Consider the following 12719-nt stretch of genomic DNA (forward strand, 5'->3'; position numbering starts at 1 on the left):
TTGTACTTTTCCTACATTTAGGATATTTTTAAAAACTTTTAAATATCCTTGACATCAAATAAAAACAAAAAAGCCCCGCCCTAATGAAAAAATTGGGGGAAAGTCATCAGCATTGTAATCGCCACCTTCCCAGTAATTTAACCGTCCTTTCTCTGTTTGTTTCTTTAAAAAATTGTTGAAGAACTGTACATGTATAAAGTGTTCATAACGCTTTGTTTATTGATGGTCAATGCGATATTTTCAGGACGCGACCCAGCTCGTGTGCCTATTGAAATACACACGTATATTGACTGTATTATGAAGGGGTTGATAAGATAGATATTACAGAATAAGGTTTATCGCCATTTCATCAAATTTTGAAAGCATAAACAATGAACACTGTATAATTGCGATAACTGAACAAAAATACCGCAACTGATAAAAATTTAAAACTTCTCCGGACTTTTCCTGCACGTCTGTCGGTAATTTTAAAGATTAAATGTTCGATTAAATTGGGTCGATATCAGAAAAATGCCCTCCTCTGGCTGGCCAGTCATACAGGTGCGATGGGGGCCCCTCGCCTTCGTCCCCCCGCTTCCTTTGTGCTCCTTATCAATACAACGTTTGTTCCCCTGAAAAACCCACACTGTTCTATCTCATTTGATTCAAATTTCACCGCCTTACGAAGTCCATGTTTTATACGTAAAACTTTCCTTTTTTTGGATGTGAAATTAATGATTTTATATAAAAGTATAAATATTTCATTAAAACCATGTTTTCTGAAGTCTAAAAATTTTAGATTTAGTTTTTAAATGGAATCTCATTCATAAAAAATATATAAAAACATCCAATTTTGCAAAAAGACACAAATACTGACAAAAAAGCAAACTATTTTATTTTAGACTCCGGAACAGCGTAGTAAACTAAAATTCTTTAAAAATGAGAAATTTTGGCTCTGGCATGAACCGACACAAACACAAATAACCAAATTTTTTTAACTATAAATTTTATCACTCAGTCATTTCTATTTTCAATCTCTTTAATTTTTATGTTGTATTAAAATTGAATTTTATTAAGTATGAAATTTCTTGATTCATTTGGTTCCAAGAAGAATTACTTTTCTGGTATTAAGCACTGAACGAAATAAGATGTCCATCTAATCAAATTAAACCCCTAAAAACTGTACAAATGGGGTATACCCGGGTAATGCACTACTTATTTTCAATCGACTGGTAGATTTGTCTTCGATTTTGAATGAACCCAGCACGAATCATGTGATCTATTTGACCTTTTGTGTGGTCATGTGCATTAATTTGTTTGTACAAATCTCGTAATAGAATTATGAGTATCGGCGCGGAAGAAGATATACAAACATTCACCTTGAAATATGCAGGTCAGCTCGAATTTCTCTGTCAACATTGATTCTGTGGACCATGTTGACATAATTGTGCGAGTGCATCCCCAAGTGATCAGACAGGTCTCAGAATGGGAGGGGTAGAGACAGTCTGAATAAACCACGAAACTCCAAAGTTAAAACTACCTGTGAGTTCGCATGCACGAGAGAGAGAGAGAGAGAGAGAGAGAGAGAGAGAGAGAGAGAGAGAGAGAGAGAGAGAGAGAGAGAGATCCAAAATCTGAAATCGAGATAATGTGTTATAAATGGTAAAACACAATTCAAGTTTGATTTGAATATTTAAAGGTTAATTGATGAAAACCACATCGAATCATGAGGGCAGTTGATAGAAGGTAACAGCTTCTTAAAGATTTGTATGGACAGATTTTTCTTTAGAACTGGATGTTGCAGAACTATCTGTGCATTGAAAACCATAACCCAAAATATGATAGACCACAATTACTTGAATAAAATATGAATTTTCTTGTATTTATCTTGAATAGCATTCTTGTTACCATATATTTTGAGGCATATATATTGCCAACGAATATTGACAACAAATCCCCTGTTTTAGTATTGCATGCAAAGGTCTGATCTCATATATTACAAAATACCGATCGCGAGTAGATTCCAACTCGGGACGATGCTTGCTAAAAGTTGGAGATTTCCTCTTGCAGCAGTCCATAGATTGTTTGTAGAAATTTAAGGCCTCGAGCTCATCTCTCAAGAATAGCAGGAAATTGACGAGCAAAGACGACGTATTAAGTTTAATAAAACCCCCACGTCCTACATTTTAAGCGCGAGGGTTTGGGGCCTGTCACTTCATTTAACCCCGTTTTAGAAGAAAATTAGCTCGGACAGAAAGTTTGTTTTCTTTTTCTTATCTTAAATGGGTGGGATAAAGGGAGATGATAAGACCGCGGGTATTACTAAAACTGCTTATCTTTTTTCTTGCTGTCACATGGGTTAGACGTCATAATATGATCGATACCTACGGTAAATCTGGTGATTTTTCTTTGATTTATTTGTGTTCTGTGATAATGTAAGCCGAGGCCATTCTCTACTTTGGGACATTTTCTGTATTTGGTGTGACTGTGGATGCCTTGGCGAGATCTTCCACAAAATTGAAACTTATCCAATGCTAACAGTATTCACGTGGAGCTTACCTGTGCAATATTACCTGGACCTTTTATCAGACAAAAAACTTAACAGATATTGATAAGCCTTTTTTGTTTTATACATTTTATGTTTAATCAGGGACATCTGCCGTTATCGAAATTCAAGCGAGAAAATTCGAATGATTATTAAAATTTCAAGTGTCTTGTCGGATTGAAGGACGAAATATTCTAACTTTTGGGTGAATCTACTACGAACCAAAGTTCTAACAGTTATTGAAAATGGAACTTTTTCACGGATGACACTGTAAATTAAAATGTCCCGGACCGACTTCTAACACAGCCCAATGTTGATCGAGACACATATGGACACCATGCCATCTTCTGCAAAGCGTGTGTGTCGAGAAGGGAGTCTGGAAACTGACAAGGAGTCATCCATAGACATTTCTCCCGTTCAGACTCCGGATCTGGAAACTGTACGGCCAAAAACCCGAAAACACCCCAAATCAAGCCTCAAATCAGGTAACCATTTTCTTAATCGGCTAACGGACTAGGTATTGTTGTGCATACAAGGCGAGGGTCTTCTTCGGATGAGATAGCACTTGTAGGGTTTGTATGGTTAAGATTATGATAAGATATTGAATTAAGCAAAGAAGTTTGCCGCAAAATCTGATTTGGAATACGTTTTTAAACGACAAATTTTTCTGAAGCCCATCCATTGCAAATTTTGTATCCAAAATTAATTTTAAATGAATTTAAAAAAAATCAATACAATTTTTATCAACATATTTCATTACCACGGCATAAATAATGGGTTTTGGGTTAGTGAAAGAGTAGTAAAAGAGTCATAGTATTTCCGTATTTGATATAGTGAATGAAATGTTTGCATTCCGAAATATCCCAAACAGTGAGAGAAGATCAGTTTCAGGATATGGTCTCCATTCCACTGCTGTTGCGGTGGACCAGACGACTCGTGAACCCGATGACAGACATTTCTGTTGTACTCTAGACTTCCCCTTTTTTTACATGTTTGTTTTGAAATGATCGTAAATCATCAGTCTTTTGTTTTATTGTGGTCCACGAGCTAAGAGGTTCGTTTCACGCAATTCCAACAGTATTTTATTTGAAAATTAGGCAGGTGCGCAGATTTATAGATGTTAACGGACCGGACTGTAAAATAGAATTCCAATCGAAGCTTGAGACATCTTTACATTACGTTTATAAAAGATATTGTAAACTAATAAAGACTTAAAGTGTGCAATAAATCAGAATTTATATGATAAAGCGATTGTAAATTATAAAAAATGAACGTGATTGTCTTGATTTATAGGCCCTTGATATTGAAATATGTTTGTTTTTGAAAATATTACTAAGGAGAGTATAATGTTTAGTTTATCGGAGAAAATGAGATAAAATACCTTCCCGTTGATTTTCAACAAAATAAACTTTGATCAAATTTGAAAAGAAGAGCGAAAGTTCGGAAACTGCACGTAGAAGCAATTTTGGCTCCAGTGTTCAAAAGTAAAATGCAAGTCGAAAATGCACGGGTGGGTTTCAAAATAAAAAACCGAACCATTTCTGAACAATAAGTATGCCTGTCTGAATGGACCGAGACAAAAAATCTTGATCTCAAGAATTTAAGAGTTTATTTTTGTCTTGATATGTTTGAATAGTACTTCTTTGTAAATATTAGACTGCAGTCATTTAATGTGAAAACAAACTGATCCTCCAACTGCGGCAGCCACGGGCCGATATAGACTATTTTCTGGGTACACCGTATTTAGCATGAAGAAAAAAGTCATCCATCATATGAAGAGTTCTCAAGTGAAAAAGAAAATAATAATTCACTCCGAATGCATAATTGATTTTCGAGGTCGTTTAAGTTTAAGTACTATGATGTATATTATGCCCATACAGACAAGGCCGATTCTACATTTATTACATAACCCAGGCCAAAATGGAGAACCGCAAACAGCGCGAAGCTATTTATTTAATATTTTCTTTCCTGTGGTTTGATCTAGCAATTTACAAAATCAAATGTTTATTGTATTTAGATAAGAGGTAGGGGTATATTTTGCAATTATATTGAGAACGGTAATTACAATCTCATGAAAAACTTGAAGAAAATCTAAAAAAAAAAAAAAAATATTAAATAAAATTATTTTTTTTCAATATCGGTAAAAAGGGTTGGTCCACATATGGCTGTATTACGAGGCATGGTTTTACTAATTGCCGACAAACACAGCTGTGACATTATTCAAATGGTAATGATTGACACGAAGTTTTTACGCAGGAAATCATTAAAAATGATCCCTTTCCCATGTTTTCGCTTAACTTTAGTATGTTTGATTTCTTTTTGTTTTACGGAGAAACAAACTTACCAAAACACTAGTAGAGAGTTTGAGAAAGTTCTACGTATGAATGAAAATATTAGGATTTTGGGTCCGTTTCAATTTACATAACTATCCAATGTTTTATTTTCAATGGTTTTATTTTCAGTCAAATCGACACAATATCTCCTAAATAATGGACTTGTGTTATGAATTTTGAAAATCAAGAGCGACCGGTTCCGTCCGAGTTTACAGCTCTCAGAAATCAGTCAATGCGGGAAATGAAAACCTCCAACCGCTAACCTAAACAAGAGGCTAAAATGGGATTTTCGTTGAAATTTTCTGGGTTTTATTTATTCATTTTTTAAAATAAAACCTGATGAAATAACAATTAAACGATATCTGATGCATGAAATCAAGACGTAAACACGCAAATATATTATATTAACACAGTTATAGAATTTTTCTTACTTATTTTTGTAAATGTGCCATGCCACCCGTCTTGGTCCTTTTAAAGGATCAAAATATCATTTCAATTTTAGATATCATTTAAGGTGTTCCCATGACCTTTCTTCTCATTTATAACCTTTAAGAAAAAAAGAAAAATAAACAAATTAGATCACTCACGTTTATTTGAGGGGAAAATCAATTGATCTTGCTCATGAAAAAAAATTCTCAATGTGTAGGCGTAATTTTGATTTTTGAAATAATAACATAAAAAGAATTAACAGCCACGTTCAAGAAAATAAAACTACAATGTTTCAGTGCTCAGCTTTTGTTCCTTTTCGTGTGTATTCTTTTATTGCGTGTGACCAGTCCACCGTCTCCCGCTGTGGCACCTTTATTGCTAAAACAACAAGGTGTCAATGATACGCCCTGCATGATACCCCTGTTATGTAACAACGGATCAGGAGTAAGATAATCTACGGCTAAATCGCGAGATTAGATAATTAAGATTTAATTGTAATCAAACCATAGTGACAATTTTAGTGCGGGCTTTACATCCAAGATTGGTCAAGAAAATATCAGAGAAATTTTTGTTGTTGTATATATGTTTAAAGTTATTTTATTCACAAACTTGTTAAAGGCATGCTAATTTTAAATGCTATGTGAAATTTGCACTAAGCAAAATCAAGTTTTGTTGTATATTTTTTACATGACAAAACACAGTGCCTACTGACAATTCATTTTCAAACAAACAAAAATATAATTATGATAATTGGAAAAACGATTGAGTAAGGTGGATCGGAAAATTTTTTTAGTTAAATATATCTATAAATTTATAAAAATATCATTATCTTCCATACGAAGCCTAAAATGTCACGTAATACAAATCGACATAATGCACACAAATTATTAATAAAATTAATTTTCTGTCCTACATTTAATCTTAAAAATCGAGGAATAAAGCATAGGTTGAATTTTTACCCCCGCGTTTCCGATCAATATGCACATACCGAACAGACCCAAAAGCTTCAGCGATCGCCTTTGATAACGATTTTTAATTTAAGCCAGATTTCAGCAATTTTATCGAGTGTCAAATCCGCGAGTGGCCACCATCGACAATTTGATAAGACTGAACAGTTCTGTGTTTAATCTGAACTTTCCTTTCGGTATTGTGAGCTTTTATTATTAACCTTTTTCTTCACCATCCATCAAATGTCCTTCTGTCCCTATTGGTCAATTGTAATCCTTTTTTCTTTAACATTGTTTGAATCCATGCTGTTTTTTATTAAGAGAGAAAGGAGAAGATCTAGAAAAAAGCATTTTGAATTTCATTTATATTTGCTCCAAACCCTTTTAAAGTCAATAAACAAACAATGCTTTATTTCCTCTTTTTATTTACTAAGACATATACTTGTATAATTTTATGTTTATCAAATTATACATAATTTTTCCGCTCTATGCCCTGTATGTCTACTGCCCCACTGTACATCTGACACACATCCATCTTAAGACAATAATCCCGGTAGAGTTTACGCGTACGGCTAATTCAGAGGACCGCTTTGCAGAAAACTTCAGCCAACGCAATTGTGCAAACTGGATTAGAAGATAGAGGGGGGTATTATGGGGTCTCACTGGAGTCCCCCAAAGGCTTTTAGGGACTTAAGCTTCGGACAAACACTAGCTAACGGACACGACTGTTTGTCTGCGGCTTAAGATCCATTGCGATAATAACGAGGAACGGTTCCTGCACAATATTTAGGATTTAGATTGTGTCAAACCGAACCTACATGTAGTATTTCCTCTGTGAAGGTGTATGAAGTCCATCAAATTCGTATGTATTGCATCAATATCGAAAGAACATATTAAAACAAATTGGCCCACCTTGTTATAAATAAATAAAAGGAAAAACGCTACAGTATCATCAGTGTTTGATAAGTTTCATTTATTTATTTTATTTATATAACATGTATACACCTACATTTCATGTACCACGGTCTGTGATTTCTTATGACATGTTACCGTTTTACCCGTAAACAATTAGCCTAACCGTTAAACTGATACTCCTATACCACTGGAAATATCAAACGGAGGTTCTTTAACAGGAATGGGTAAACATTTAATCCGCCCATTAGAATGTATGAAATTGAAAATATCAAACGAAATTTCTGGTATCAAGAATAGGGTAGATCGGGCTGTTATCTCAAACTGGACCCTGGTCAAACCAACGTAATATAATTCGGACAAATTCTCCAATAATGACCATTAAGGGATACTGTAAACAAAGGCGCTTCCCATGGGAATAAACGAGGCGAGCAGAACTTAGAGTGAGGCGATACTCCAATAGGTGTATCTCACAGTTTTTTAATTGTCTAAAATTACAACCTACATTGTATTAGGACGTTGCAAAACTTTCAGAATCTCCAAGACATATCGACATAGTAGATTGGAATTATTTTTACAAAGTGAATCAGACAAAATCTGAGTTGAAATTTAAAGGTTTCAGTTACTTTTCTATTCTTGAAAATGTTAAGGCTTATATTCACAGCTAGACAAAATCCCAAAGAATACCTTCAACAACCTGGACATGATTCTTTGATGTGATCTTAAATTTTTTTCTGTTTCTTCAGAGCCCGATACAGACGACAGCCCGGTCTTCACTGATGACGAAAGCATTGTAGGAGATGACGACAAAACCGGAAATCAAGAGACTACATCGGAAGGTCTCGGCAATCAACAACCACAGAAGAAAACTGTTGCTCAGATTATGAGAGACAAAAAGAAGCAGACTGGCATGACCCTACAATGGTGAGTGCTTTAGTGGTCGCATGTATCTCATGGTTCGAATTTGAAGTTCACTCAACTTACAAGATTGTGAAACAATCTTTTTTACTGCGCAAACAAGTTCATAAAGACCCCACAAGTGTTAATTTTTGCAAGTCATGTGACAAAAAAGACGGCAACTCATCTTTTCTTTATTTTCAATTATTGTTGAAGTATTTTGCAAAGAAATAAACAATCATCTTTACAGTTGTATATTGATTTTTGAAAGTTAAGATAGATTTGTTTATACAAAATATGTTACATTTTTAAACACACTCTAAGCTCTAAAGTGACACGTGTTTTTATATTTGATTCATAAATTCCATCAACTGTATTGATATCGGGTGCCCACAATTTGATAAGGACCTCTCGTACTTCACATTTTACACAATTAGATATTATTCGTGTTGTAAAGAGCATTTGTTTCAGACATGCACGAACCTTTCCTGTTCAGAACCTGCGCACTGCATGAGTCGACATTCGTGTCTCAGATTGTCGATTGGGGGTAGCAGATTCTTTGTTACCCTTATCTGCCATTGTATAAGTCCTTTCTCTGGTTTTCATATTCTGTAAGGCACAATAAACAATAAGACTTAATTCTGCCACAAAAATGGAACACAACCATGATTAATGAAAGTCTCTAGAGAGGTACAATATTCCCCCATGTGCATTTTGACATTTGGGAATTTTTCGATTTTTTACTTCAACCAAATCTGGACGGGGTGTTCTTGATGAAGTTATATGCATTAGCTGAATGCAATAATGTAATAAGGAAATTATTTCCGGAATAAACATTCGTTTAATATACACAAATAGACTGTGCTTTGAGTGACTAAACAAGGAAACAGACGTGTCACGTGATCATTTGGTCAAAGTACAATTTTTGTAGTCGTAACTCATTGTATGGGTATTATACACCTCATTTTTCCTCCTTACTGAGCCTATACCAATCGAAAACCTGTCCATCGATCAAGATATATTATAAAATATTTAAAATCAAGATAAACCCATCCAACGGTAGATAGAGGTCGTTTAGAAAACCCAAACAGGCATAAACCGACTGTTTATTTTTGCCAAAATATGCTCGAGAAATCATTCCGCAAGTGTCCTCTTCATGTCAAACTTTTCAAAGCAGTTTGGTCTTGAGAGTAGTCAACAGCTATTGATAAACAGATAAGACCCATTGAAGGTATATTTCAATATCTCTCAGCTGAAAACATTTTTGTACTTGTATCGTCAGATTTGACGGTTAACGGCCGATTGCGCCGCGCCCGCGCGCTCTGTACGCCGCGCTGTATCGATAACACATAGACAGTCCCGACCCCAGTATCCAACTGAGCTGTATATATGTGAAATTCTGCTCACGATCACAACTCATATTTGGCCACCCAGCAGGACCCTTCCACACTCGGCATCGATGTGCAATTTATCAAAATTGCAAGGTTAGAGGTTTTTATAGATTTTGATGTCGCATACTTGAGGATATCTTTCCAGTGTCTCTGCGCAGAGTCGCAAGCCTTCTGATCGATGCACTAGAATCTGCAGGCTTCTTCTGCAGGTTCCAACTCGACTTTGTTCCGAACACCTGAGTACACTCTTAAGCTCTCCTCTCATGTACCACAACACTGTAAAAATAAGTACCTTATCGTCCTCTGTTTTGCACTATATTTGCACATCAAGGTTTGTGTGGTCGTAGTCGAGGTGCATTCTCGTCTAAAACGCATAAAGACAGATGCCAGCGTCATATCGTACTATAATATGCGTCATACGCCATTTTATTACCCTATATGCATTTAATGAATTATCATTATACACATAAAGTTCTTTATTGTAAGGAATATTGAGCAATATGAAACTACATAAAATGCATTTATGCAACCAAATGCATATTAAGACCATGGTGCTCTAAGTCAGAAGATAAGGTTTATGTGTATTTTGGAATTGACGTGTTTAAATACAAATGCTCACTTGAAAATATATCACTTAATAATTTAAACAGGTATCCATATTTTCTTTGAGAAATGTCCAAACAGATAGAATTTATTCCGTTTAAACTATACACTAGTCTATTCAATTGTATACAGGTGCACACAGCGATAGGGGGAACAACGGAGCCATTTTTATGCATATTTGAGTAAGCCTGGAATTTAATTTATAAATCCTATGGAGTTTATAAGGTGTTAGAGAATCGGGTCCGACTAAGTCTTCCGATTTATTCCATGCAGTCAGAAAACGCATCGATATGTGTGTCCAAATACTTTTAAATAGAAAATGAAGGCATTGAGAAAGTCCGAGAAGTATATAGGACGAAGCGTCAGCAGGGGTGTCGTCACCATTTGCTGTTTATTCTATGGATGTTTAAGTTTTTATGAATTGCAAACAGTTCATCTAAACACTCGATTAATCTTTATTTAAGTTATTTTCGATTAAATTAATGAAAAATCAAAAGTAAATAAACCCACTTTTGAAAACCCAACTCTGGAACACCATGTTTTTGTTTAAGGTTCAGGTCGTCGCATGAAGCAAAGCATTTACCATTTAAAGGATAAATCGGCAATCCGTATTTCCTGAAGCAAATAGAATATATGTTTATATTTTATTCATAAAAAATGACTCATCTTGGAACAATGTACCCTTTCAAGTTTCATCCTGGCAGGACAAAACTTATCGGGAAATTTATGACGGAATATCGCTCAAACGGTATGGCACCAAGTTTGGATAGAATGAACGGAGGATCGCCGATAACATAGAGGGATAATGCGTTTCTATTCTTCTCCGCTTTCCTTTAATCCAGCCTTATCTCCCCGATGAAAAGCCAGTGTGCTTTTCTACTTGAGCTCAATGACCCACTCTTAAGCGTCTCCTGGACGAGACCAATCAGTGTCACCAAAATGCTTACTTCCGTTCTACGTATCTTTCCTTTTGGAGACTGACACAATGTCCAACATGTTCAGTTAATTGTTTCATTTACTGAATCTGTCAAGACTCAATGGTGGTCATGACTAGGCGCTTGATTCATTGCGGTTTAATGATTACTCGAGTGATTTTTTTACGAATTTCAAATTACAGTTTTCAGAATGAACAGTCTTTTCATAAAAATGTAGTTTTATTTTTAAATAACTTTGATTCACAGCCAAAATCAATCAATTCTTATTAAACTAAAAATGTTGGGCCACAGGGTGAAATTGATAAGTGAAAGTGAACGAAAGAAGTTAATCTGATTGTTCTCCAGAACATTGCTACATTCACAACAACCCAACCACAGTCGGTATTGAACCTTGAGTTAATGACGTAAAAACAAGGCACTTGGCCGTCTCTTGAAACACTGCGCTGATACACGGCGCATTGCATATTTTCAAAAGTTCAAAATGGCGTGTTAATCTTGCCGGCACTTAGCCTATCATTGTAAGACCTTCGGGATTATCGTCTGTACTCAAGAATTAGCGACTTTCCCCGTTACATTTTTGCTCCTTTTTGGACAACCTTTGAACGAAAGAGGAGATGATGCGATATCATTCTGCTTTTGCCGAATACCCGGGTCGCTGTGTACTCATTGTTAGGCCAGATAACGGCCGGGCTACCGCAATAGGACACAAAACTTCTGCAGTCTTACCACTTAACATGTTGCAATTTGGTTTCTTAAGGGTATTATGATATTAATTACTTGAAACTTCACGTAACTTTTAGTTTTTATGTGAGTTTTTAAACTTCCGGTTGTTGGTTTTTTCTATCTGGAGGAATTACATAGGATTTTTAATGCAAAAAATCACACAAAACTAATAATAAAACCCTTACCAGAAATAATTATAAATGAAGCATAGATTTAAGATATAAAAATTTTGTAATAAATTTTGGATATTTAGATCTGTCAACAGAAAGAACAATGAATTTTAATGTATATATAAATTAAATTTTTTCTCCGTTCTCTTATGTTTAGGTTACATATATTGGACATGCACAAATATATATACATTTTGAAGACACATATAGCTGTCTAGCTTCATAAATAATTATACCTAGTTTTTCTTATTCAAAGTACTTAACATGAGATATTGATGATATCTGTAGACGTGGCAGCATTTTTATATACAACAAAAGCAAATGTTGCTTGAATACGAAGACCATTATTGTTGGCCAAAGAAATAAGGGCCACCAAACTCTGGACCGTAATAATAAAACAGTACAAATATTTTATTCAGTATTACTTACTCCTCTGTGTTATTTCAATCCAATGTGCATTCTATAATGCACTTCAAAAGACATTTCTTTATGGTTATACACTACATTAAGCAGTTAATATACACTACTAGCGGTGTGATAACATTACATTTTTCAAGTGTAAGGAAATAAAAGAAAGCAACTCTCAATTTATTATTTTTAATTAGTCCTATAAAAAATTTTACTTTTGAAAACAGTTTGTTCCGCAGATAGGTGTGAAACCCACCCCACCCCCCCCAAAAAAATAGAAAATAAAAAATAAAACAAAAACAAATAAAAAGATCCAACTGCTGATACATCTGTTTAATGGACGTATACTAAAAGACGTCCTTCATGGATAATTATGACCTGGGTGTAATTCATGCAAAACAGTTTCTTACCACTGCAGCAGTTGCTGGATACGTTCAAAATTACATT

The 12719-nt window shown here is 34.9% G+C and overlaps 1 protein-coding gene across 2 annotated transcripts in view; it reads left to right on the forward strand.

The window, feature by feature from the left end:
• LOC128185887 (DNA-binding protein RFX6-like) overlaps window positions 1-12719 on the forward strand; it is a 38722-nt gene that overhangs the window by 4886 nt on the left and 21117 nt on the right. Inside the window, exons 1-2 of one of the 2 annotated variants that reach the window (XM_052855591.1) lie at window positions 2332-3009; window positions 7892-8069. In XM_052855591.1, coding sequence (XP_052711551.1) covers window positions 2835-3009; window positions 7892-8069 — 353 coding nt within the window. In that variant the 5' untranslated portion in view covers window positions 2332-2834. Of the gene's footprint in view, window positions 1-2331; window positions 3010-7891; window positions 8070-12719 lie in introns of those variants that run through there. The other variant, XM_052855598.1, reaches the window with a different exon arrangement.

This window comes from Crassostrea angulata, chromosome 1 (genome assembly GCF_025612915.1).
Source record: "Crassostrea angulata isolate pt1a10 chromosome 1, ASM2561291v2, whole genome shotgun sequence".
Taxonomy (NCBI): Eukaryota; Metazoa; Mollusca; class Bivalvia; order Ostreida; family Ostreidae; genus Magallana; species Magallana angulata.